The 23,178-nt window shown below is 40.8% G+C and overlaps 1 protein-coding gene across 7 annotated transcripts in view; it reads left to right on the forward strand.

Annotated features, from left to right (window-relative positions):
* FAT3 (FAT atypical cadherin 3) overlaps nt 1-23,178 on the forward strand; it is a 695,104-nt gene that overhangs the window by 633,477 nt on the left and 38,449 nt on the right. For all 7 annotated transcript variants that reach the window (XM_060771117.2, XM_060771116.2, XM_060771120.2 and 4 more), the window contains one exon: nt 21,134-21,268. In XM_060771117.2, coding sequence (XP_060627100.2) covers nt 21,134-21,268 — 135 coding nt within the window. The remainder of the gene's footprint in view (nt 1-21,133; nt 21,269-23,178) is intronic.

Here is a 23,178-nt window from a genome sequence, read left to right on the forward strand (position 1 = left end):
ACCACTGAGCTGCTGAGCTTGTTGACCGAAAGTTCATAGGTTCAAATCTGAGGAGTGAGCTTCCACTGTCAGCCCCAGCTTCTGCCAACCTAGCAGTTTGAAAACATGCAACTGTAAGTAGATCAATAGGTACCGATCCAGCAGAAAGGTAACGGTGCTCCATGCAATCATGCCGGCCACATGACCTTGGAGGTGTCTATGGACAACGCCGGCTCTTTGGCTTAGAAATGGAGATGAGCACCACCTCAGAGTCGGACACGACTGGACTTAATGTCAGGGGAAAACCTTTACCTTGTCTATGTGCAACAACTTTTTAAACAACTAAACTGGATGACAACAGTAGTGGAAGAGAATACATTTGAGCACAAAAGAAATCCACAGAAATGCTCTCTGGCCAGCTTTGGTTACAGCCAAAGAAAGCCTGAGAAAGGATAACATATTCTTGAAATATGTATCTTGCTAGGAACTCTATTCCCAGTGGCAGATGCCATGGATATTCAGTATTCAGGCATGCCAGCTGTGGTGTGATTTTTACCTAGTTTACCTTGATTAGCAAACTGAGTTATCAAAATACAAAATAGGCTGAAAGACCGGAGAGCAAGGGGCTCGATGCATCTCCAGGGTTTTGGAACTTCGTTTCGGCTTGGATAACATCCAGTGATGTAAGTGCTTCGGTCCACATCTTTGGACTACAATCCATAAAGTTTAATTTTCAAGTCACCTGCACTAATCCCAGTGACTGTAATGAAATTGTTTAGAAGCTTATATAACCCAACCACCTGCCCCACAGCAAAAAGAAAGCCAGACCCGTTATTTTCCCCACCTTGCCCTGGTGTTAGCTGATAGTATTAATGCTTACAAAGTAGTTATTTTTCCTCATCACTGAAATAAAGTATCTGCCCTGAACTTAATGTGTGCTAACCTTGACAAAGGTAATGAAATCCTTCAGGGTTTTTTTCCCCTTTGCTGTTGCTTATATTCTGCTTCCACTGGGAGGTAAGTAATTTCTCACAAAATGTTATTTCTTATTCAGACCCCCAAATATTACTAAAAAACAAGGGAAAGAAAAATTGCAATGATACATTCCATTATAGATCTGGGCGAAGGCTAAGAACATACTCCATAAGAAATTACGAAATTCTGCTTTAAGAGACATCAGAAACATTAATAGCATTATTTTTCCCCAAGAAAACACTGTGCTTTCCAATTATAAATACAGACGCCAACAGTAATAAATCACAATTAACGTAAAGGGATGACCACACTGATAATTAATCTTCTGTTGCAGTGTAGATATTCCTCTTTTAATGAGCTACACTTTTCAAATGTGGTTCAGAATGTATCTAAATTAAGGAATTTTTATTGTATGCCTTAAGTCGTTTCTAACTATGGTGATCCCAGAGATGAGCCTGTCACAGGGTTTTCTTGGCAAGATTTACTTGGAGGAGGTTTACTTTTTGCACTTTCTGAGACTGGGGCCCTTCCATACAACACAGCTGAATCAAAATCCAGGTTTTCTGTTTTGAAGTAGGATATATGGCAGTGTGGACTCAGATAACCCAGTTCAAAGCAGATTTTCTGCCTTGATATTCTGGGTTATCTGACTATATCGAAAGGTCCTAGGACTATGTGACTAGGCTTAGATTTCCATATCTGAGCAAAGATTTGGACCTTCATAGTCATAGTCATAGTGGGTCAAACCACTATACCAGGGGTCCTCAAACTAAGACCAGAGGGCCTAATACGGCCCTCCAAGGTCATTTACCCGGCCCTTGCTCAGGGTCAACCTAAGTCTGGAAAGTACAAACAACAATTTATTTATTATTTATTTCCTATATTTGTATCCCGCCCTTCTCACACACACAGACCCGGGGGGGGGGGGGGGGGGGACTCAGGGCAGCCTCACAACAAGCACCATATGGTGCCATCACTGTCATAAAAAATTCAACAGATACATTAAAAAAAAACATTAAAATAGTTAATTAAAAACAATCAAACACGCCAGTTAAAAGCAAATCCAAGTTTGGGTCAATTCATTGTCACAGGCTGCCTAAGTCTTCTTTCCACTTGCTGCTATTCACTGGTCGAACGCCTGGTCCCATAGCCAAGTCTTAATTTTCCTTCTAAAAGACAGGAGGGAGGTGGCCAGTCTGATGCCCCTGCGGAGAGAGTTCCGCAGATGGGGGGGGGGGGCACTGCTGAGAAGGCCCTGTCCCTCATCCCCACCAATCGCATTTGGCGGAGACAACAACAATCCTATCTCATCAGCCAAAAGCAGACCCACACTTCTCATTGAAATACTAATAAGTTTATATTTGTTAAAATTCTTCTTCATTTTAATTATTGTATTGTTTCTAAGTGTTTTTTGCACTACAATTAAGATATGTGCAGTGTGCATAGGATTTTTTTCTTCAAATTATAATCCAGCCCTCCAACAGTTTGAGGGACTGTGACATGGCCCTCTGTTTAAAAAGTTTGACAATCCCTGCACAATGCCATGCTGGTTCTCACCAGTTACCAAATCACAAAATGCAAGATGTTAGTGCTTACCATCTGCAAATGAGAAACCAGTCAAGGGTGGGGTATTCCTGTTTTTCTTTCCATAGATCTCACCCTCCCTTGTTAGTTTTTAACACGGTATTATGTGTCTCCCAGTACTAATCATGGTACATGCTAATCAGGTATTTTCAAGTCAAGTGATTTTGTGCCTTTAAGTCATTTCTAACTTATGGTGATCCTATCAGAAGGCTTTCTGGGTCTGAAAATGTGTAACTCACTCAAGTGCAGCCAAGGCCTCGTGGGGAATCGAGCCTAGTCTCCAGAGTCACAGTCAAATGTTCAAATCATTAAACTATGTTGGCTTTTCCATCATCCCTTACCATTGGCTATTCCAGCTGAGAATAGTGGGAATTGCAATCCAACAACAACTAGAGAGCCATAAGAGATGCAATAGTTAGAAGTCAACTAGAGATGCAATAGTTAGAAGTCTAAAGTTGCATCATCATGATGGTTAGAAGTCCTAGTTTGAACATGATGCACATTGGATACAAATTGGGAGAGGGAACGCATGTACCACAAAGAGCTTCTTAGAAGAACCATGAGATATAAATGTTTGTATTATGAGCATAATGATTATATTTGATAAGGGAATTTCAGAAGTGTGGTCTGACCCCAACATTCCTGAGGTTGGCTTTCAGTCTGCAAATTTTGATCGCTCCTTGCCCTGGGGTTGGATGACTTTCGAAAGCCAGTCTGTGATTCATCAGCTTTTTCAAACTATTGTGAAGCCAGTTTTGAAACCATTCGGGGAAACCTGAGAGATGTACAGTTATGGTGGTGCAGAGTTTTTCTGTCGCGCACAGGCGGTTTTGAGAGCCATAGTTAGAGAGGAACGTTCATAGCGGTGGAAACTCAAGCCAGTAATGCGACAGTGATTTCACCATTCAGGAACTTGGCTGACACCACTGCACGATATACAATATAGTTTAAATATGGGTTGTCACAAGTCAACATTAATGCTGACAAAATGTCACTTTGTAGCGTGGCAGCAGTTGGTTTTCCTATCTGGGAAATAAAATGTAAGATGCAATATGGGAAAGAGGAGAAAATGAAATGGATTCAGTACTTTGGATTTCCAGTTTTATTTTTTACTTTGACACATTGAAGGAAGTATCAAAAGCTTGAATCTGAGTCTATTTTGTGTAATAAGCTTTTATTACTATAAAAAGTGTTTAGTGCTTCCCGTTTCTCGTTGAAGCCTGTGACTCCACAGCCCATAGTAACAGCAGCTCTATAATAGGAAAAGAATATGGACAATTATCTGTGTCCTGGCCAAGAAAAGAGTTTCCAGATGCTTGAGAAAAAAAACTCCACCAAGAAGAATAAAGACAGCTGCAAGGCTGCTGTACCATTCTTCATGCTTCAGCAAGGATTTATTCAAAAAATACACATGGGGTGCATTTTGTTTTGTTTTGTTCCTTTGCAGTGAGAGTACTCTTCTCTGCTAAAAATATATATTTCTATGTAAAAGTAGCCAAGATATTACATCACTTATTTACTTAATTAACTAAGTAGTAGTAGTAATTTTATTGATTAGCCCTTAGGCCATATCACAATAAGAAACAGAACAACAAGGCCTGATCACACTCCACGTAGAAAGTTAAAATAAGACACTTATAATAATACAGTAAATATATATGATAAGACATGATAAAACTGATAAACTGATCAAGCTGAGTATATACATCATATTTCATTATCACCCCTACAATTTACCCCAATCAGCCCTACATATGTGGTTCACAGACGTATTGTTTTGCTTAAGTACAGAGCTGTTTTATATGTTATTTTTGGGTCTTGGCCACACATAAAATATGTTGTTCTGATGTGTGAATCCCAATACATTGTCCGTTTGATATATGGACCAAGGTGGAAGTCTCTCACCTTTTGATACAATTTGCAATCAAGCAATATGTGTGCTATATCCTCAATTTCAGGTGACCCGCCGATACAACTCCGTTCATTATAAGGGATGCTGTTAAATCTCCCGTATCTAACCATTGTCTCAAGCTGATCAAATCTGGCTCGAGTGAATACTTCCCTGAGATGTTTTGGTATTTGCATTTTTAGGTAGTTAGCAGTTTGAAAGGTACGTTTATATTGACTCAGCCAATTAACTAAGTACTTCATCAAACTAGAGCAGTGGTTCTCAACCTGGGGTCCCCAGGTGTTTTTGGCCTTCAACTCCCAGAAATCCTAACAGCTGGTAAACTAGCTGGGATTTCTGGGAGTTGTAGGCCAAAAACATCTGGGGACCCCAGGTTGAGAACCACTGAACTAGAGAATAAATCCACTTTAAATCTGGTTACTGCCTCCTGCAGAATTCTGGGATTTGTAGTTTAGGGAGGAGCCTTTAACTTCCTCACTAAACTACAAACCCCATAATAATAATAATAATAATAATAATAATAATAATAATCTTTATTTATACCCCGCCACCGTCTCCCCAATGGGGACTCGGAGGGGCTTACATGGGGCCAAGCCCGGACAACATATTACATCAAAATAAAACCAAAACATAAACAACAAGCAACATCATCAAAATTACATTAAAAAAACATGAATACAAGAACAAACTAACATTACAATAAATTCTGCAGGAGGCAGAAACCGGATTTAAAGTGGATTCATCATCTCGTGTGATGAGGTCCTAAGTAACATCTCCTGACCTGACCACCCCTCCCTGATAGTGATTGTGAAAGCAAAACAGTTTCACCATCATCCTTAGACAAAAAACTCATTTCACGTATTGAAAAACTTCAAGTTTTCCTACACAAAATAGTGCCCTGCACAACTTTCGAAAGCATAAATAGCAGTTATGAACTGCACTACAATAAAGGGGTTTGGTGTCATACCTAACAGGGAGCATATTGGAGGAATTATTCATTCATGGTTAAAAGAATGACGAATGTGAACATTTACACCTTGATAATTTATTTTACATAATTTATTATTTCATCAGGTCCCATAAGGTGATACACTGAAAATGATAAAAAAGAAATACCAATTAAAAACAGGCCAAACCCCTCTTTAAAAGTAGTTCTAAAATGAGACCAAAAAATAAAAACAGCCAAAACAGATACAAAGGCCATGTCAGATCACATCATCTCCGTTGCTTCCCACAAACTCAGAATGAATGGAACCAGTCTATTCTCCCCTGAGAGCAAAATCTAGAGTGTGACTTTAGAGAAAGGTCTCTCACATGTACTCATAGTCTCCATTTACAGGGTAATGGGATGCATGTTAGGGATGCATGTTGATTTTGGATCTTAGGCAGACTCATATAAGAACCAGCATGGTGTAGATGTATTGCACATTAGATTGTGAGCTTGGATATTGCCATTCAAACCCTGTGGAAAGTTATAGGTTTCTAAACTCAGAGCTGTGGCTTCCTTGATTGAATCTGCCCAGCTGCATGGAGAGCCAATGTGAAATAGTGGATTGGGCATTGGAATATGACTGTGGAGATGAGGGTTCATATCCCCATTTGGACATGGAAAATGTAAATCCGCTGTGACTAATTATTGCTAGGAAAACTCTGAGATAGGTTCACCTTAGGATTACCATAAACTGGAAATGACTTGAAGGCACCCAACAACAAGAACATACAGAAGGAGGCAGTCTTTTAGAGATCCCATCAACACACTCCTGGCTTCATGGCTCTACACATACATTTGATCAGTAATCTTTACACTAGTCCAAGAAATTTGGTCTGAAGAATTATGATCTTGAATTTAAGAAAGTGTGCTAGAACTGAGATTTAGTTGCTTGTCTAAGAATGATGTGGGGTCTCAGGCAAGACAGGATCAATTTCATGACAGAGTGGTACCATTTGCACTCTACTCCTCCAGTACTGAATAATGAGGAGTAGGTAGAACAAGAGAGTATGCACGGTTACTCCTGGACGAGAAGAAATACGTTGTGGTGTGACATGGCTACTGTGTTGCATCTCAGGTTGTGCAGATGCTGCTGTTGTATTTGCAAGGTTTCTTCTACATCCTTATGGGATTTGATTACAGCAGATAGATGGATTCTGAATAATTCAGTTGTGCATTAGTACAGATTGAGCATCATTTATCTGGGATTGAAAAATCTGAAATATTCAAGAATCCAAAATTGTCCACATAGGAGCTGAAATAGTGACCTGTTTGCTTTCTGGTGGTTCAGTGTCCCTGTGCATATATTGTGTTTAAAATGACCTTAAGGCTATGTGTATATAAAATTTTTTACAAAAATATAGATAAGGGTTGATATCCCAATAGAAATATTCCAAAATCTGAAAAATCTGAAAAATATAGAATACTTTGGTCCCAAGTATATTGGATAAGGGATACTCAACCTGTATTCATTCACCATAAAATGAATGAATACAACCATGCAAATATACAGTTGGAAGGTATCTAAAAGATCATGTAGTCTAGTCCCTTCCCGTGCAATAATCTGCAAATAAAACATCCCAAATAAGTGGCCACCAAATTCCAAGGTATTCTATTTCATTCTCAAACAGCTCTTACCATCAAGAGGTTATTCTTAATGTTTAGTCAGAATGTCATTTCTTTTCACTTAAGACTTTGCCCTCTGGAGCAGCAGAAAACAAGTTCACTGCATCTTCCACCTGACAGCTCTTTAGATATTTGAAAATACCGAAGATGATAGTCTCTTAAAACACTAACTTATGTTGTCAAGCAAACAGTTGATGGCAGAGGTTACACTTCAAGAAGCCTCCAGTTCTAGGTACATTTCATGCCCGGCGGTGATTTTTCCTTCTCCTGAAATAATGGTGTGCTTTAGTATCTTAAAAAGCATCTTGACTTTGACAGAATATTTGCAATTATTCATTCCTGCTTTTGATTTTTTTTGTTCGTTTTTTGAAAAACATTTTCCCAACAGTCTGGAAACCCTATTAGGAAGAATAATAGACAGGTGAAAATATTTTGCAAAGTTTTGCTGCTATTCAACATCCCAAATATTTCGGAAAAGGTATTTTGTGGGGAATAATATGTAGAATTTTTTGCTTCAACAAATACACATTGTTTTCTGTACAAAAAAGGGTTTCTCCACAGGAAACCTGTTTTTACTATAGGACCCCTTGTTTTAGGCACAGAACATGAGGATTTCAATGCAAAAATGTGTTTTTCTTCATAGAATAATCCCTCTGTATCATATTGAAACAGATATTTATTTTCTTTCCTAATTACAGTATATGTCCTCACATAGGAGGATGAAATTGCAAAGTATCTAGACCAGGCATGGCAAACTAAGGCCCAGGGGCCGGATGCACACCCCCCCCCCTTACCTCAGGCCCTCCTCATTTTCCCTATCCTTATGCAGAAAGGATGGGACAGGAAGGCACGCAGCAACCGAGAGCTCTCTGGAGTGCTCTCAGCCACCGAGTGTCTCACCCTCCTCTCGACATTAGGACAGTGTGAATGGCCCTGTTCTTAGGCCAGGAGGATGGCTCAAGGAAGGCATGCAGCGGTTGAGAGTCCTCTATTCTCAGACATCACCTGTTTTGCCTGCCTCCCGTCATAATGCCGAGAGAACAACCCAAAGATCGAGGGAGGAGTATTGGGGAGGAGGATCAGGGCAATTGCTGCATGTCTGGTTTTCCTCCTGGCATAAGGATGGAGTGAGTAGCCCTGACCTTATGCTAGGATAACAACCTGAGGATGATCTGAGCCTTATTCCACTCCCTCCTGACTCCACCCACGCCCTGGCCCTCTCCTTCCTGGGCCTGTCCCATCCAGCCTGTGCCTGGCTACCCTCCCACCCGGCCTGACCCTCCCAGCACACATTGCATCCCCAAGGCAAAAAAGTTTGCCCATGCCTGACCTAGAATCCTAATAAGTTATAATGCATAATTCATATGAAGAGCCTGTGTGGTATGATAATTTACATGTTGGACTGGGACTGCATTCTGAAACTGCATCATATGGCAGTGTAGATGGCGCTTCAGACTACCTGTTCCTGAACTCTTCAGGGCTTTCAAAACCCAATACAGTGTTCCCTCACTTATCGTGGGTGTTACATTCCAGGACTACCTGCGAAAAGTGAAAATCCGTGAAGTAGGGACACTATATATTAGGCCTGGGCAATCCATGGTTCTAAAGTACTTACAAAACTAAAGTTCTGGTGGTGAAAATTTCAGAACTCTAACAAAACTTTCAAAATTTAATTATTATTTCATTATTGGTGATTTTTATGACAGAACCAATTAGGAACTGCCATTTATAATGAAATTTTGAGAGTTTTGTTAGAGTTCTGAAATTTTCACCACCAGGAATTTAGTTTTGTAAGTACTTTAGACTTACAAAACTAAATTCCTGGTGGTGAAAATTTCAGAACTTTTGTAAGTACTTTAGAGGGGCCCCCGGTGGCGCAGTGGGTTAAAGCATTGAGCTGCTGAGCTTGTTGATCGAAAGGTCGCAGGTTCGATTCCGGGGAGCGGCGTGAGCTTCCGCTGTCAGCCCTAGCTTCTGCCAACCTAGCAGTTCGAAAACATGCAAATGTGAGTAGATCAATAGGTACCGCTCCGGTGGGAAGGTAACGGCGCTCCATGCAGTCATGCCGGCCACATGACCTTGGAGGTGTCTACGGACAACGCTGGCTCTTCGGCTTAGAAATGGAGATGAGCACCACACCCCAGAGTCAGACATGACTAGACTTAATGTCAGGGGACTACCTTTACCTTTTTAAGTACTTTAGAACCATGTAGAACCATGCATTGCCTAGGCCTACTATATATGTATATCGAGTTCCAAGGTGAGATTTAAAGGCAGCACACACTTTTTTTGCCAGCTATCTTCTTTGCTTTGCAATCTCTCTTGATTGGCTGCTTCTCTCCCGAGGAGGAGGGTGAAGCCCCCTTCCACACTCCATCGTTGCCAGAAGGCAGGATTAGAACACCGCTCTGGGCAACGGCAACCATTCATAAATTGGGAGGCGGAAACCCACGAAACAGTGAGTCCGTGAAAAGCGAACCATAAAGTATCAAGGGAACACTGTATTAGTGCCTTGACCTTATCTCAGTAGCTAATTGGCAACAAATATTTACTCCAGTTACATGCATTTAGGATTGCACACTTATTCCCTCTATCTGAGTCCACAGGAGACTACCATTGATCTCTATTTGGGATTATTTAATGAGAATACAATCCATATCATCATGCGATGTGCGGGGTTTGATGAATGCAAAGCTGGGGTGAAAATTGCTGGAAGAAACATTAACAACCTCAGATATGCAGATGACACCACTCTGATGGCCGAAAGCGAGGAGGAGCTGAAGAGCCTTCTAATCAAGGTGAAAGAAGAAAGCGCAAAAGCCGGGTTGCAGCTAAACATCAAACAAACCAAGATTATGGCAACAAGAATGATTGACAACTGGAAAATAGAGGGAGAAAATGTGGAGGCCGTGACAGACTTTGTATTTCTAGGCGCAAAGATTACTGCAGATGCAGACTGTGGCCAGGAAATCAGAAGACGCTTACTTCTTGGGTGGAGAGCAATGTCCAATCTCGATAAAATAGTAAAGAGCAGGGACATCAGACTGGCAACAAAGATCCGCCTAGTCAGAGCCATGGTATTCCCTGTAGTAACCTAGGGATGTGAGAGCTGGACCTTAGGGAAGGCTGAGCGAAGGAAGATAGATGCTTTTGAGCTGTGGTGTTGGAGGAAAGTTCTGAGAGTGCCTTGGACTGCGAGAAGATCCAACCAGTCCATCCTCCAGGAAATGAAGCCCGACTGCTCATTGGAGGGAAGGATACTAGAGACAAAGTTGAAGTACTTTGGCCACATCATGAGGAGACAGCAAAGCCTAGAGAAAACAATTATGCTGGGGAAAGTGGAAGGTAAAAGGAAGAGGGGCCGACCAAGGGCAAGATGGATGGATGGCATCCTTGAAGTGACTGGATTGACCTTGAAGGAGCTGGGGGTGGTGACGGCCGACAGGGAGCTCTGGCGTGGGCTGGTCCATTGGTCATGAAAAGTCAGAGACGACTGAACGAATGAACAACAACAATCCATATTAATGTATATTAGTTACAACTAATTTGAGGAGGAACAATGAACAGCCAATATTTTTTTTGAAGAAAAAAAATGTTTTGACTTCAGAATAGATGCCCAAGCCCTGGCTATAAATCCCTAAAGGGGATAATGTCCCCATGAGTGCTTCAGTGATTTTGAGTCTCTGCCATTGTGAAATCACCCTGAAAATGTATGTGAGCCAAGAGCAATGCAGTAAGACATGATTTGTAACTTGGGACCCTCATAACCACAAAGACAGACATAAAGAACTGTCTCCCGAACTTCCAGTATTTTAAAAGTTTTGTGACAGCTATAAAATTCACCTACAGGAGCTTGAATAAAAAGTTGAAATGCTTGTCATTTATCTGTCAGAGCCACTCTTACACTTTGATAGAAGTCCTGGCGTGACCTGAATAGTGGCTTTGTGTACAGACTAAGTTGCCATGCCAGAACCTAAATTGACATCCCAGTACCGGAGCAAAAAACAGGGACAGGCACCCAGTTATGTGTAGCTGGGATGGAACTTCTCTCTATGTGTTTCAGTTGGAATAGGAAAAGTGTGGCCAAAAGGCAAAATACAGGCCCTAGGGATGTTTTCAAGGCTACCAATTTATCTTCTCTCTCTCCCTAATTTTTGCACTTCTCGTTTATAACACACACACACATTTCCTTGGGTGCATCAACACTGTAGATTTGATGCAGTTCTGACATCACTGGTTCAATGGGATGCAGTCTTGGGAGTTGTAGTTTTAGCTTCTCTGCCAAAATAAATTCTGGTACATCACCAAACTATTGAGCCCCTGGTGGCGCAGTGTATTAAATTGCTGAGCTGCTGAACTTGCTGACTGAATTCACAGGTTCGAATCCAGGGAGTGGCATGAGCTCCCGCTGTTAGCTCCAGCTTCTGCCAACCTAGCAGTTCGAAAGCATGTGAATGTGAGTAAATCAATAGGTTCCACTCCAGTGGGCAGATAACGGCGCTCCATGCAGTCATGCCAGCCACATGACCTTGGAGGTGTCTACAGACAATGCCGGTTCTTCAGCTTAGAAATTGAGATGGGCACTAACCCCCAAAGTTGGACATGACTGGACTTAATATCAGGGGAAAACCTTTACCTTTACCACCAAACTACAACCCCCAGAATGCCATAGCATTGAGCCCTGGCAGTTAAAGTGATATCACACTGCTTCAGTTCAACAGTGTAGATCAGTGATTATCAACCTGGGATCACCAGATGTTTTTGGTCTTCAACTCCCAGAAATCCTAACAGCTGGTCAACTGGCCAAAAACATCTGGGGACCCCAGGTTGAGAACCACTGGTGTAGATGCACACCTTGTTTGCAGCCGCATCATTTAGCAGTCATCTTCCTCCCATTGCTCAAACCAGTCAAGAATGAATAACAAGGGAATGCCAACAGTTGCTCCTTTCAAAAGCAGAGAAAAACAGTAATGACTTTTAGAGGCAAAAAAGTGATTCGGTTCCAAGTCAATGCTGCAGAAACGAGTTGTTCGCTAAAGTAATGCATTAGAAAAAAAAATGTTTCTACCCAAACTGTCAAAACTCTTTCCCATCCTTCTTGCCTTATCACTCATCACAATGAACACAGCTGGCCAGCCATGTGTGAGGACCTGAGTGAGAACTTGATGGCCTCCCCGCTTCATCTATTTGGGGAAAGACGGCAAAAACATGGTGCCTGTCATTGCTCCCGGGAGATTTCAGTTCATGGCTGGTGGGCTGTGTTTGACTTGCTGGAACACCAGTGGTGCAAGCCTGTCGCATTAAATGATTAGCTTCTGCACACGTGCCTCTGGGCTTTCGGAGGAACTAGCGCTGCCCCAAGTCTCAACCAGATGGCAAAGATTGATTACAGGGCTACCTATTGATTTTATTGCTTGGTGTCAAAAGATTTCACCGGAGGTGAAAAGGTTGTCGAAACATGCAGCGCCTTGTTCCAGGATCTCACCAGGGCTGTCGTTCCACAAAGCTTATGGATATTCATAAGTCCTGGAGCTTTTTTCGCCCAAGTGACTTGTCTTTCTGTCAGCCACGGAGAGGCTTGTTGAAAATTATCGCCCGACATGACATAAAACTTAATTGTGTTCTAAGAACAAATATCCTGTGCATACAGATTTGTGTTACTACTATGCAGCAAGCAAGGGATTGTGTTAGAAGTCCACAGAATCAGATGGGCGATTAGGAACATCTAAAGATCCCATTTCGGCTGTTCTGAATTTTGCAACAGCAATATTAAATCATTACTGTCAACTTCCTCATTTTATAGATAGATATTGATGTAGACAGAAACCAAACAGCCAGAGGGGAGGTTTACTGTTCAGTCTTGGAGCAAAGATTATGACTCTTAACTGTGTGTTGTTGGTGGTGCTGAAAACAAACAAAAAAGAGAACAAAGGGAGAAGAACTTTTTATGAGGATGCGGAATAGTTGAGTAGATGAGGCAGTGTCTGGAGAAAGACATAACTGATGTGCACAAAGCTTTCTTTTGGAAGATTCGGTTGCTGTTGTAAAGATCAGAGGAATTGGTGTCATTTTCTTCTCCGGGCATGTGGACAGTCTATCTACACTGTAGAATTAATGCAGTTTGGCATCACTTAAACTGCCATGGAATCATGGATTTGTAGTTTAGTGAGGCACCAGGACTCTTTGGATGCTTCCAGAGAGAGCTTAAACCCACACCAAAGCGGGTTTAAGAAACCCTCTTGGATGTGGGTTTAAGTCCCCACACCTGCCCAAAAAAACCTGGCTTTTCTGGTTGGGTGTTCCCATGCCAGCTTGATAACTTCTGGGATGCCATGGGGCCACCCAACCCTCCAAAATCTTAAAAGCAAAAAGAACTTAGTGATTTTGCTCCTTCCCCCACCTCCTGGTGCATCATTCTCTTTTACCTGAGGTATCATTTGGATGCCTAGGACATTAAGATCATCTAGGAAGGCCCTACTCTTGGCCCCGCCTGCATCACAGGTACATCTGGCAGGGACGAGAGACAGGGCCTTCTCAGTGGTGGCCCCTCGGCTCTGGAACGCCCTTCCTACAGAAATTAGATCGGCCCCCTCCCTATTGGCATTTCAGAGGAAAGTGAAGACCTGGTGGTTCAAGCAGTCATTTGTATAGGCAGTGTAATGAACATGGGAATATGGAACAACGGATGAGATTGGATCTTAATTTTTTAAAAAGGTAAATGTTTCCCTTGACATTAAGTGTAGTCAGGTCCGACTCTAAGTCAAAGAGCTGGCGTTGTCCATAGACACCTCCTATGTTATGTGAGTGGCATGACTGTATGGAGTGCCGTTACCTTCCCGCCAAAGTGGTACCTAGTGATCTACTCACATATGCATGTTTTCGAACTGCTAGGTCGGCAGGAGCTGGGACTTCCAGTTGGCAAGTTCTGCAGCTTAGCAGTTCAACCCGCTGCACCACCACAGCCCTAAATAGGGCTTGCTATAATCTGCGGTTTCACATATTCATGGGAACGTATCCACCGCAATACAAGGGTTGATCTTTTGGTGTCCTATTATAAGGAGGAAGCCATAAGAGTCAGATTCTGTATTTTTTTTCTAAATGTATATAAATTTGATGTATTGTCGAAGGCTTTCATGGCCAGAATCACTGGGTTGTTGTATGTTTTTCCGGGTTATATGGCCATGTTCTGGAGGCATTTTCTCCTGACGTTTCGCCTGCATCTATGGCAAGTATCCTCTTTCAACAAAAGATTCCCCCAGGCACTGCCAAGCCATCAAATGCTAATTAAGGTGGTCAGTTGAAACATTCACATCTAGCTCCAGCAGACAATAGTCCTTTGTCTCACCCTGTTCATTCCACAGATATATAAACCAATTTTCCTACTTCCAACAGACCTCAATACCTCTGAGGATGCTTGCCATAGATGCAGACGAAACGTCAGGAGAAAATGCCTCCAGAACATGGCCATATAACCCGGAAAAACCTACAACAACCTATATAAATTTGGATGGATATTTTAAAAAAAACACACAATTGTGCTTTCCTCAATAGGAGGAATACGCATAGATTAATATAAATAAACTAAAGTATATACATTTAGCAAAGCGTCTACCCAAATATGTGGGAGAAAGTCTCAGGTTTCTTTATGGAACTCAGAGAAAAGTGTTGATGGGATTCTGAAAAACCCAAATAAAGGCTGTGAAATCTTGACATATATTAGCCATGGGAGTGGAAGCACTTTGCTCCTTCCCATCTTGACCAAAGTCTTATTCTATATATGACTAGCTGTCCCCTGCCACGCGTTGCTGTGGTCCAGTCTGGTGATATGGAAAATAAAGTATTTAGAAAGTGCTTGTTTCTAATCTATGTCATGTCTTTCTGCTTGTGGGTAAACAGTATTTCTTGCTGTTTCTTTGACAGTGCTGACATAGAGATTGTCTGGTTTGCCTACTCTGGAACATGCAACATATCATTGCCCTTCTTGAGGGGTCCCTTTCAAATTTATAATACTTTATCTGTGTGTGAATCATATATTTAGAAAATATGACTGGATGGCTCTCTGTTAGGAAGGCTTTGATTACGTTTTCTTGCCCTGGTGAAGGGAGTTAGATTGGATGGCCTTAAGTGTTTTCTGTTGGTCATGAGGGTTCAGTGTGGGAAGTTTGCCCCAATTCTGTCATTCGTGGGGTTCATTCAGAATGGTCTTTGATTGGAGGTGAACTATAAATCCCAGTAACTACAGCTCCCAAATGCCAAGGTCTATTTCCCCCCAAACTCCATCTGTGTTCATATTTCGGCATATATAATATTCGTGCCAAGTTTGGTCCAGATCCATCATTATTTGAGTCCACAGTGCCCTCTGGATGTAGGTAAACTACAACTCCCAAACTCGAGGTCAATGCCCACTAAACTCTGCTAGTATTTTTTGTTGGTCATGGGAGTCCTGTGTGCCAAGTTTGGTTCAATTCCATCATTGGTGGAGTTCAGAATGCTCTTTGATTATAGGTGAACTATAAATCCCAACAACTACAACTCCCAAATGACAAAATCATAATTTTTTGAGTGATGGTCACTCCTTGTGTAGTGAGATGTTTTGTTGCCAAATTTGGTGTGATTTCGTTCATTGGTTCTTTTGTTTTTAAGGTACTCATTATGCACAGAGCATTTATATATATATATATATATATATATATATATATATATATATATATATATATATGGATAGATGATATATTATCCTGACAAGTGAGCAGTGAGCAGCAATAAGGAGGAGTAGTGTGGAGTAGTAATAACGTAAAGCCAATGTAAAGATTTTCTAGCCCAGCCATATATTCCCAATATTGTGTCCAGTATTATAAATTGTTCATAAGAATTTCCACGCATCATTTTGCCCAGCAATGGCAAGGCAGCACAGAGAATTGTTTGATTCCTCCAGGACTGAGCGAGCCAATATTTGACCAAGCAAGGGGAGGGGTGCTCTGAAAAATTAAATTGACCGCACTGCACTGTACATCAGGCAAAGGCATTTATAGTCGCTGCTGTATTTGTAGGCAGACTGTGTCCACTCCGAACCGTACAGTAGTAATATTTCTGTTTCCAGGAGAGGACCTGCGATGCAAAGTAATTTGAACTACACTTCGAGCAAGACCATGTTTATCTTGTACCGGAGTGCATTAGGGACTAACTGTGTGATAACTGCAGAGGGTGTTTGCCCTTATAGTGAAAGTGCGGAGCGCCCTTTAAACACAGCAAATAGGACTCAGGAGTTGAGTAAATAATGTAACATGGCTAGAGAATACAGATTTTGCAGGACTACTAATAAGGATGCCTTTGATTTTTTGCTTTCAGATATTATGTGTGCATATAGATGTGATGCCTGTTTAAAGATACTACATAGGTGTGTAGATGCAAACTTTTGTCAATTAACCAGTTAGATTTCTCATTTAAAATCATTTTGGTGTATTCATAGAATCATAGAGTTGGAAGAGACATCATGGGCCATCCAGTCCAAGAAGCAGGAATATTGCATTCAAAGCACCCCTGACAGATGGCCATCTAGCCTCTGTTTAAAAACCTCCAAAGAAAGAGCCTCCACCACACTCCGGGGAAGAGAGTTCCACTGCTGAACGGCTCTCACAGTCAGGAAGTTCTTCCTCATGTTCAGACGGAATCTCCTTTCTTGTAGTTTGAAGCCATTGTTCTGTGTCTTAGTCTCCAGGGCAGCAGAAAACAAACTTTCTCCCTCCTCCCTGTGGCTTCCTCTCACATATTTATACATGGCTATCATATCTCCTCTCAGCCTTCTCTTATTCAGGCTAAACATGCCCAGCTCTTTAAGCCACTCTTCATAGGGCTTGTTCTCCAGACCCTTGATCATTTTAGTCACCTTCCTCTGGACACATTCCAGCTTGTCAACATCTCTCTTCAATTGTGGTGCCCAGAATTTGACACAATATTCCAGTATTAAAGGTCTATATTTGGTATAAATGGGGGAAAAATCTTTTGAATAATAATAATAATAATAATAATAATAATTTTATTTCTTACGCACCTCTCCTTGTGGCTTGAGATGGGATACAGAACAATTAAAACACATAAACATTGTTAAAATACCACAAATACACATATTAAAATGTATATCTATAAAAGATACATATTAAAACATTTTTCTGTAAAATACATATTAAAATACACAAAACAGAAATTAAACAAAGGACACAAGTTTAAAATTCATGCTTAAAACCTGGCTGGCTAGCTCTGCTGGAAGAGATAGGTCTTTGGATGGCTTTTAAATTTCCGACAGCTCATTTACTTGTCGGGTCTCTTCCAACAGGTTCTTCCACAGTCTTGGGGCGGCTGATGAAAAGGTCCTCGGGGTGATGGTTGCCAGTTGGGTTTTGGCCATTTGGAGTAGCCACCCCCCAGAAGACCTAAGTGTTCAAGAGAAGGTGATACTTTAGATACGTGGACCCAAACTATGTAGGGCTTTAAAGGACCCATGATTGGTTCTCATAGATGCAGAACCCATGTTTACAGAGGGTTGACTACATTCTTTATAGCAGGGGACTGATTTAAAGAAGCCCAAATATTGAAGAAGATTATGGAATATCCCTAAAGGAGTAAGAGTTTGCAGCCTTTCTTAAAATCATAGAGTTGGAAGAGACCTCATGGAACATCCAGTCCAACCCCATTCTGCCAAGAAGCAGGAATATTGCATTCAAAGCACCCCTGACAGATGGTCATCTAGCCTCTGTTTAAAAACCTCCAAAGAAGGAGGCTCCACCACACTCCGGGGCAGAGAGTTCCACTGCTGAACGGCTCTCTCAGTCAGGAAGTTCTTCCTCATGTTCAGATAGAATCTCCTTTCTTGTAGTTTGAAGCCATTGTTCCGCCTCCTAGTCTCCAGGGAAGCAGAAAACAAGCTTGCTCCCTCCTCCCTGTGACTTCCTCTCATATATTTATACATGGCTATCATATCTCCTCTCAGCCTTCTCTTCTTCAGGCTAAACATGCCCAGACATATTTCATCTTGAAGAGAAAAAACATATATATTATAATTTGGAGATAGATATATGTCTATGCATAATTTTGTTCTAGTAGCCATTTAGAATTAACACATACAATTAACTGACTTAGCTTTTGTTACTCAGGATGAACTTTCAGTCAATAGAAATTAATTTATAAAAACACATGCATTTTTCCAACTATAAAAAGTGCCCCCTAAAGACTTTATGTTGTTGTGTGGCTTCAAGTCATTTTGTGACTAACAGCAATCTTAAGGCAAACATATTACAGGGTTTTCTGAAATTGAGAGTGTGTGACTTGGCCAAGGTCACTAAGTGGGCTTCCGTGGCAAATTGGGGAATCAAACCCTGGCCTCCAGAGTCACTGTTCACCATTCAAGTTATGACACCATTCTAGTTAAAAGTCATTCAAAATTGGAAGCATGGAGCATGAAAAAAGCCAAAATTGGAAAGATCCATACTGGCAGGCTGAATTACATGAAAAGCTTAACCATCTTCCTTAACCATCTTCTAATAAAGATTGGGTCAGAATGATCTCATTTGGAAGGAATTTCTGCCATCTATATACAAAACGGAAAAGTCCTGCCCCATCTCACATATTATTTCAGGAGTCTTTCTGAATTGATAGACTGACCTATCAAAGGATGTGCATGTATGCCACTAACATGCCCAATCTGAAATTCATGTTACATTTGTCTTTCCACTATTTCCTTTGTCTTCAATAGTTTCATCCTCCTTGTATTTCCAAATGTGCATCCTAATTTTGAACTTACTTGTAGCCCCACCGGGAATAGTGCATGGCTATAGAAGTCCACCCTTCCTTACATTCATTTCATCAAGGTTTAATTTCCTTAAAAGCCATGGAATTTGATGCCATATGTTTTCACGGCTCCATCAGATGTTGCATGATTTTTTTATGGACGCCGGAGACTGTGCCCAAATGAGCAAAATTGCACGTTGCTGCCGTTTATTTAATCTTGTCAGAGTGAATTTATGCATTTATCCGTGGGATGTATATATTATGGCTCCCGTTTATCAGTTGCTTCTAGACAGTGCAATTTAACGCATGTCATGAGATTTCTTACTTTTGCCAATTGCGGCCAACAGTATGTACCATGAGCCTACTCCCTATGCCCAGATTCATCCCATTCTCTTCTAATCAATACTGTCATATTCATTTTGATGTTGCTCTCACATGTAATATCCGTATAATGTTTTCATTGCAATTCTTATAGCTTAGTTCTAGAATGCATCTACAGTCTGCCTTTTACATTTGCAGGTTTGACTTGTGAATATGGTTATTCATGGATTTGATTTAAAAATGTTATGTCTAAGAATTTCTGAGTCTTCCAATGCAATTTCTAGCTGAGATTGATCACTAAAGGATCAAGGGATCATAGCCACACTAGATTATCTAAGGATTCTTAAAGAAAGCACATCACTAGGAATCTATTGGTCCTCCAGTGCAATTCTGTGGTCAACGTTCAGTAGAAGTTGATCTTCTACTGGACATTGGAGGACCTAGAGCAGAAGTGTCCAAACTTTTTAAGCCAAGGGCCAGTTCATGGTCTCTTTGGAGAGCCAGAGTATAGTTTGAGGAGAAAGAAAACATGAACACACTCCTATGCACACTACAATATATAAAACAAAAACAATTTTAACCAACGTAAACGTACCAGCCTTATAGGCTACTCCAAGACAGTCTTCAAATGCATTGATTTAATGTTTGCCCTCCAATTAAACCTTTCTTTACAGCAGTGTTTCTTAACCTTCCTAATTCCGCAACCCCTTAATATGGCTGGGGGTTATGGTTGGGGGTCCCCTCAGGTTGTAGGGACCCCCAACCATAACATTATTTTTGTTGCTATTTCATAACTGTAAGGTTTCTACTGCTATGAATCATAATGTAAATATGATATGCAGGATGTATTTTCATTCACTGGGCCAAATTTGGAACAAATACCCGATATGCCCAAATTTGAATACTAGTGGGGTTGGGGAGGGAATTGATTTTATCATTTGGGAGTTGTCGTTGCTGGGATTTATAGTTAGCCTACAATCAAAGAGTATTTTGAACTCCTCCAACAATGGAATTGAACCAAACTTGGCACACAGAACTCCCATGACCAACAGAAAATGTTGAGGGTGTGGTGGGCATTGACCTTGAGTTTTGGAGTTGTAGTTCACCTACATCCAGAGAGTAATGTGGACTCAAACAATGATGGATCTGGATAAAACTTGACACGAATACTCAATATGCCCAAATGTGGACACTGGTGGAGTTTGAGTGAAATAAACCTTGACATTTAAGAGTTGTAGTTGCTGGGTTTTATAGTTGACTTACAATCAAAGAGCATTCTGAACTCCACCAACAATAGAATTGGGTCAAACTTCCCACACAGAACCTCCATGACCAACAGAAAATACTGTTTTCTGATGGTCTTTAGCGGCCTCTCTCACATCTCCTCACGACCCCCCCACCCTCCAGAGGTCCAGACCTCCAGGTTGAAAAACGCTGCTTTAGAGGACCTTTTTTTGGACTAATCAGTTTTTGAGATTAGACATGTAGATACTCTGCTGGAGAGAAAGCCTTTTTCAAGACTTTAAAACTAACTTGTTAAAAGTTACCATGTTGTTGTTTATTTTTCAGTTGTTTCCGACTCTTTGTGATCCCATGGACGAGCCCCCACCCAAGCTCCCTGTCTAAACTAAATAACCATGTTATTTAAACTAAAAGAAGGACCAATGTCTTTACATCTTGTATTAAAACAACAGTGTTATATATTCTAGTTGTTGTGTGCCTTCAGGGAGTTTCTGACGTATATCTATCCTAAGGTAAACCTATCACAGGTGTAAATAGATACTAATTTTTTGTTATCAACCAAACCACTTGTATTTTTGAACTTCTTTTAGGGTTAGGGTTAGGGGAAGGGACAGTCATATAAAAGACCTACACTTCAAAATTTTCTACTATGGTACTGCTTATAGGAAGCTTTTACTGTATGAAATGGGTAACGTGGAAATATTTTTATTCCATATGTACAACAGGAGGATTGTGTCCAGGATCGAGTGATCCATGCACAGATAAGCCCTGTCCAGGAGATATGCAGTGTGTGGGCTACGAAATCAACCGGAGGCCTTTCATCTGCCAGTGCCCTCCTGGAAAGCTTGGAGAATGCTCAGGTACAAGTTTATCACCTTGAGTGTTTTATTAAGAAACCCTTTCCCACAGTTATAGTTCCATAATTTCATTTTAACAGTTATAGCGACATCCTATGGAATCCTGGGATTTTCAGTATAGGGAGAAGTCTCTGACTAAGCATTCACAGCCAGAGAACTCTAGTGTCCCATCAAACAGGATTCCATAAGATGCAATAATGATTTAAAGGATATTAGAGAACATTTCAAAAATGGTTTAAAACATTTTTTGAGTGCCAAGAACCCCTGATGAGAAGAACAGTGGATTGACAACAATCTATGCAGTTTGAGATTTCTGTACAAAATTCGCATGTCTTCATTTTGTATAGAAACCATAATTTCCTATGCAGAAAACAACATTTTTGATATTTCTGTGCAGAAATATTTCCTGTGTAGGAAAAGCTTCTTCCTTTGAAATCACACATGTACGATTTGTATAGAACAGGACAGGAAATGGCATTTACTCTACAGAAAACATATTTCTATACTAAAATAAGCATGTGCACAGAATAAACCCCATATATTGAAAACTAGACTCTGAAAACTGTGTGGTTTTCAAGTACTTTCTCATAGTTCGAAAGAAATAACTAAAATTAGTCATTGTTTCCTTTGAGAAGGAACTCAATACTGAGAAATCCAGGGATTGGTGTTTTGGTGGTGTGTCAACATTTGTTGACAAAGGAAGCTAAAGACCCTATATATATATATATATATATATATATATATAATAAAATATTACTATTATTATATGAAACTATAGCTCCCATGATTCCATAGCATTGAGCCAAGGCAGTTAAAGTAGTGTTGCACCGGGATTGTGGCGCAGCTGGCTGAGTGTCAGCTGCATTAAGATCACTCTGACCAGAAGGTCATGAGTTCGAAGCCAGCCCGGGTCGGAGTGAGTTTCCGGCCAATTTTGTGTAGCTTGTTGTCGACCTTTGCAACCTGAAAGACAGTTGCATCTGTCAAGTAGGAAAATTAGGTACCACCTATGTGTGGGGAGGCTAATTAACTAATTTATGAGGCCATAAAAAGAGTCCAGCAAAAAACACTCCAGCAAAGCATGCGGGGAATGCGGAAGTACTTCATCAGTGTCGCAGATGGACAATAAAAACAACAGCTCCCCTGGCGGCCAGAAAAAGTTAAATAGCCTCTGTGTATGTCTATATACGTTGTATGTCTAATTGGCATGCAGTGTTTGCCATATATGTGTACATTGTAATCTGCCCAGAGTCCCCTGCAGGGTGAGAAGGGCAGAATATAAATGCTGTAATTAAATTACATTGCATTAATTCAAAACTCTACCTGAATGCTTAGGGAAGAATTATATCTCTCGAATGCATGCAGACTAGTTAAAGTAGAATAATACTGCTATAAGTGTGCAGATTGAAATGGTGTGTAGTTACCATACTAGGGCTTTTTAGAGCTTCCATTTTTTTCTCCTAAGCCTAAGTGGAGGCTTGAGATGAATGAAGGACTTCAAATGACCCTTGATATTTACAAAAAAAATTCTCTGTTGGGTCAGAAAAAGAAAGTACAAGAACGGTGTACTTGTTACATTTACACCCCACTTTTTCCAAACTAAAGTTTGTGTACACAAATCTCTTCTTCCTTGAGATAGGTCCCTGAGAGTAAGTGATGAGACTAAAATCACCCTGTGTGTTTCATTTCTCTGTGAGGAGTAGAACCTGGATCTCCTAAGTCACCATCACTCTACGCACAATACCACAGTGGAAACTGAGTTCCACTTTGGTTGCATCTACATTGTAAAATTAATGGAGCTTGACGCAACTTTAACTGCCATGACACAATACTATAGACCCCTTGGATTTGTAGTTTGGTGGAGCACCAACTTACTTCGCCTGAGAAGTATATTGAGCTTGTAAAACTACCAT

Source organism: Anolis sagrei, chromosome 3, assembly GCF_037176765.1.
Source record: "Anolis sagrei isolate rAnoSag1 chromosome 3, rAnoSag1.mat, whole genome shotgun sequence".
NCBI lineage: Eukaryota > Metazoa > Chordata > Lepidosauria > Squamata > Dactyloidae > Anolis > Anolis sagrei.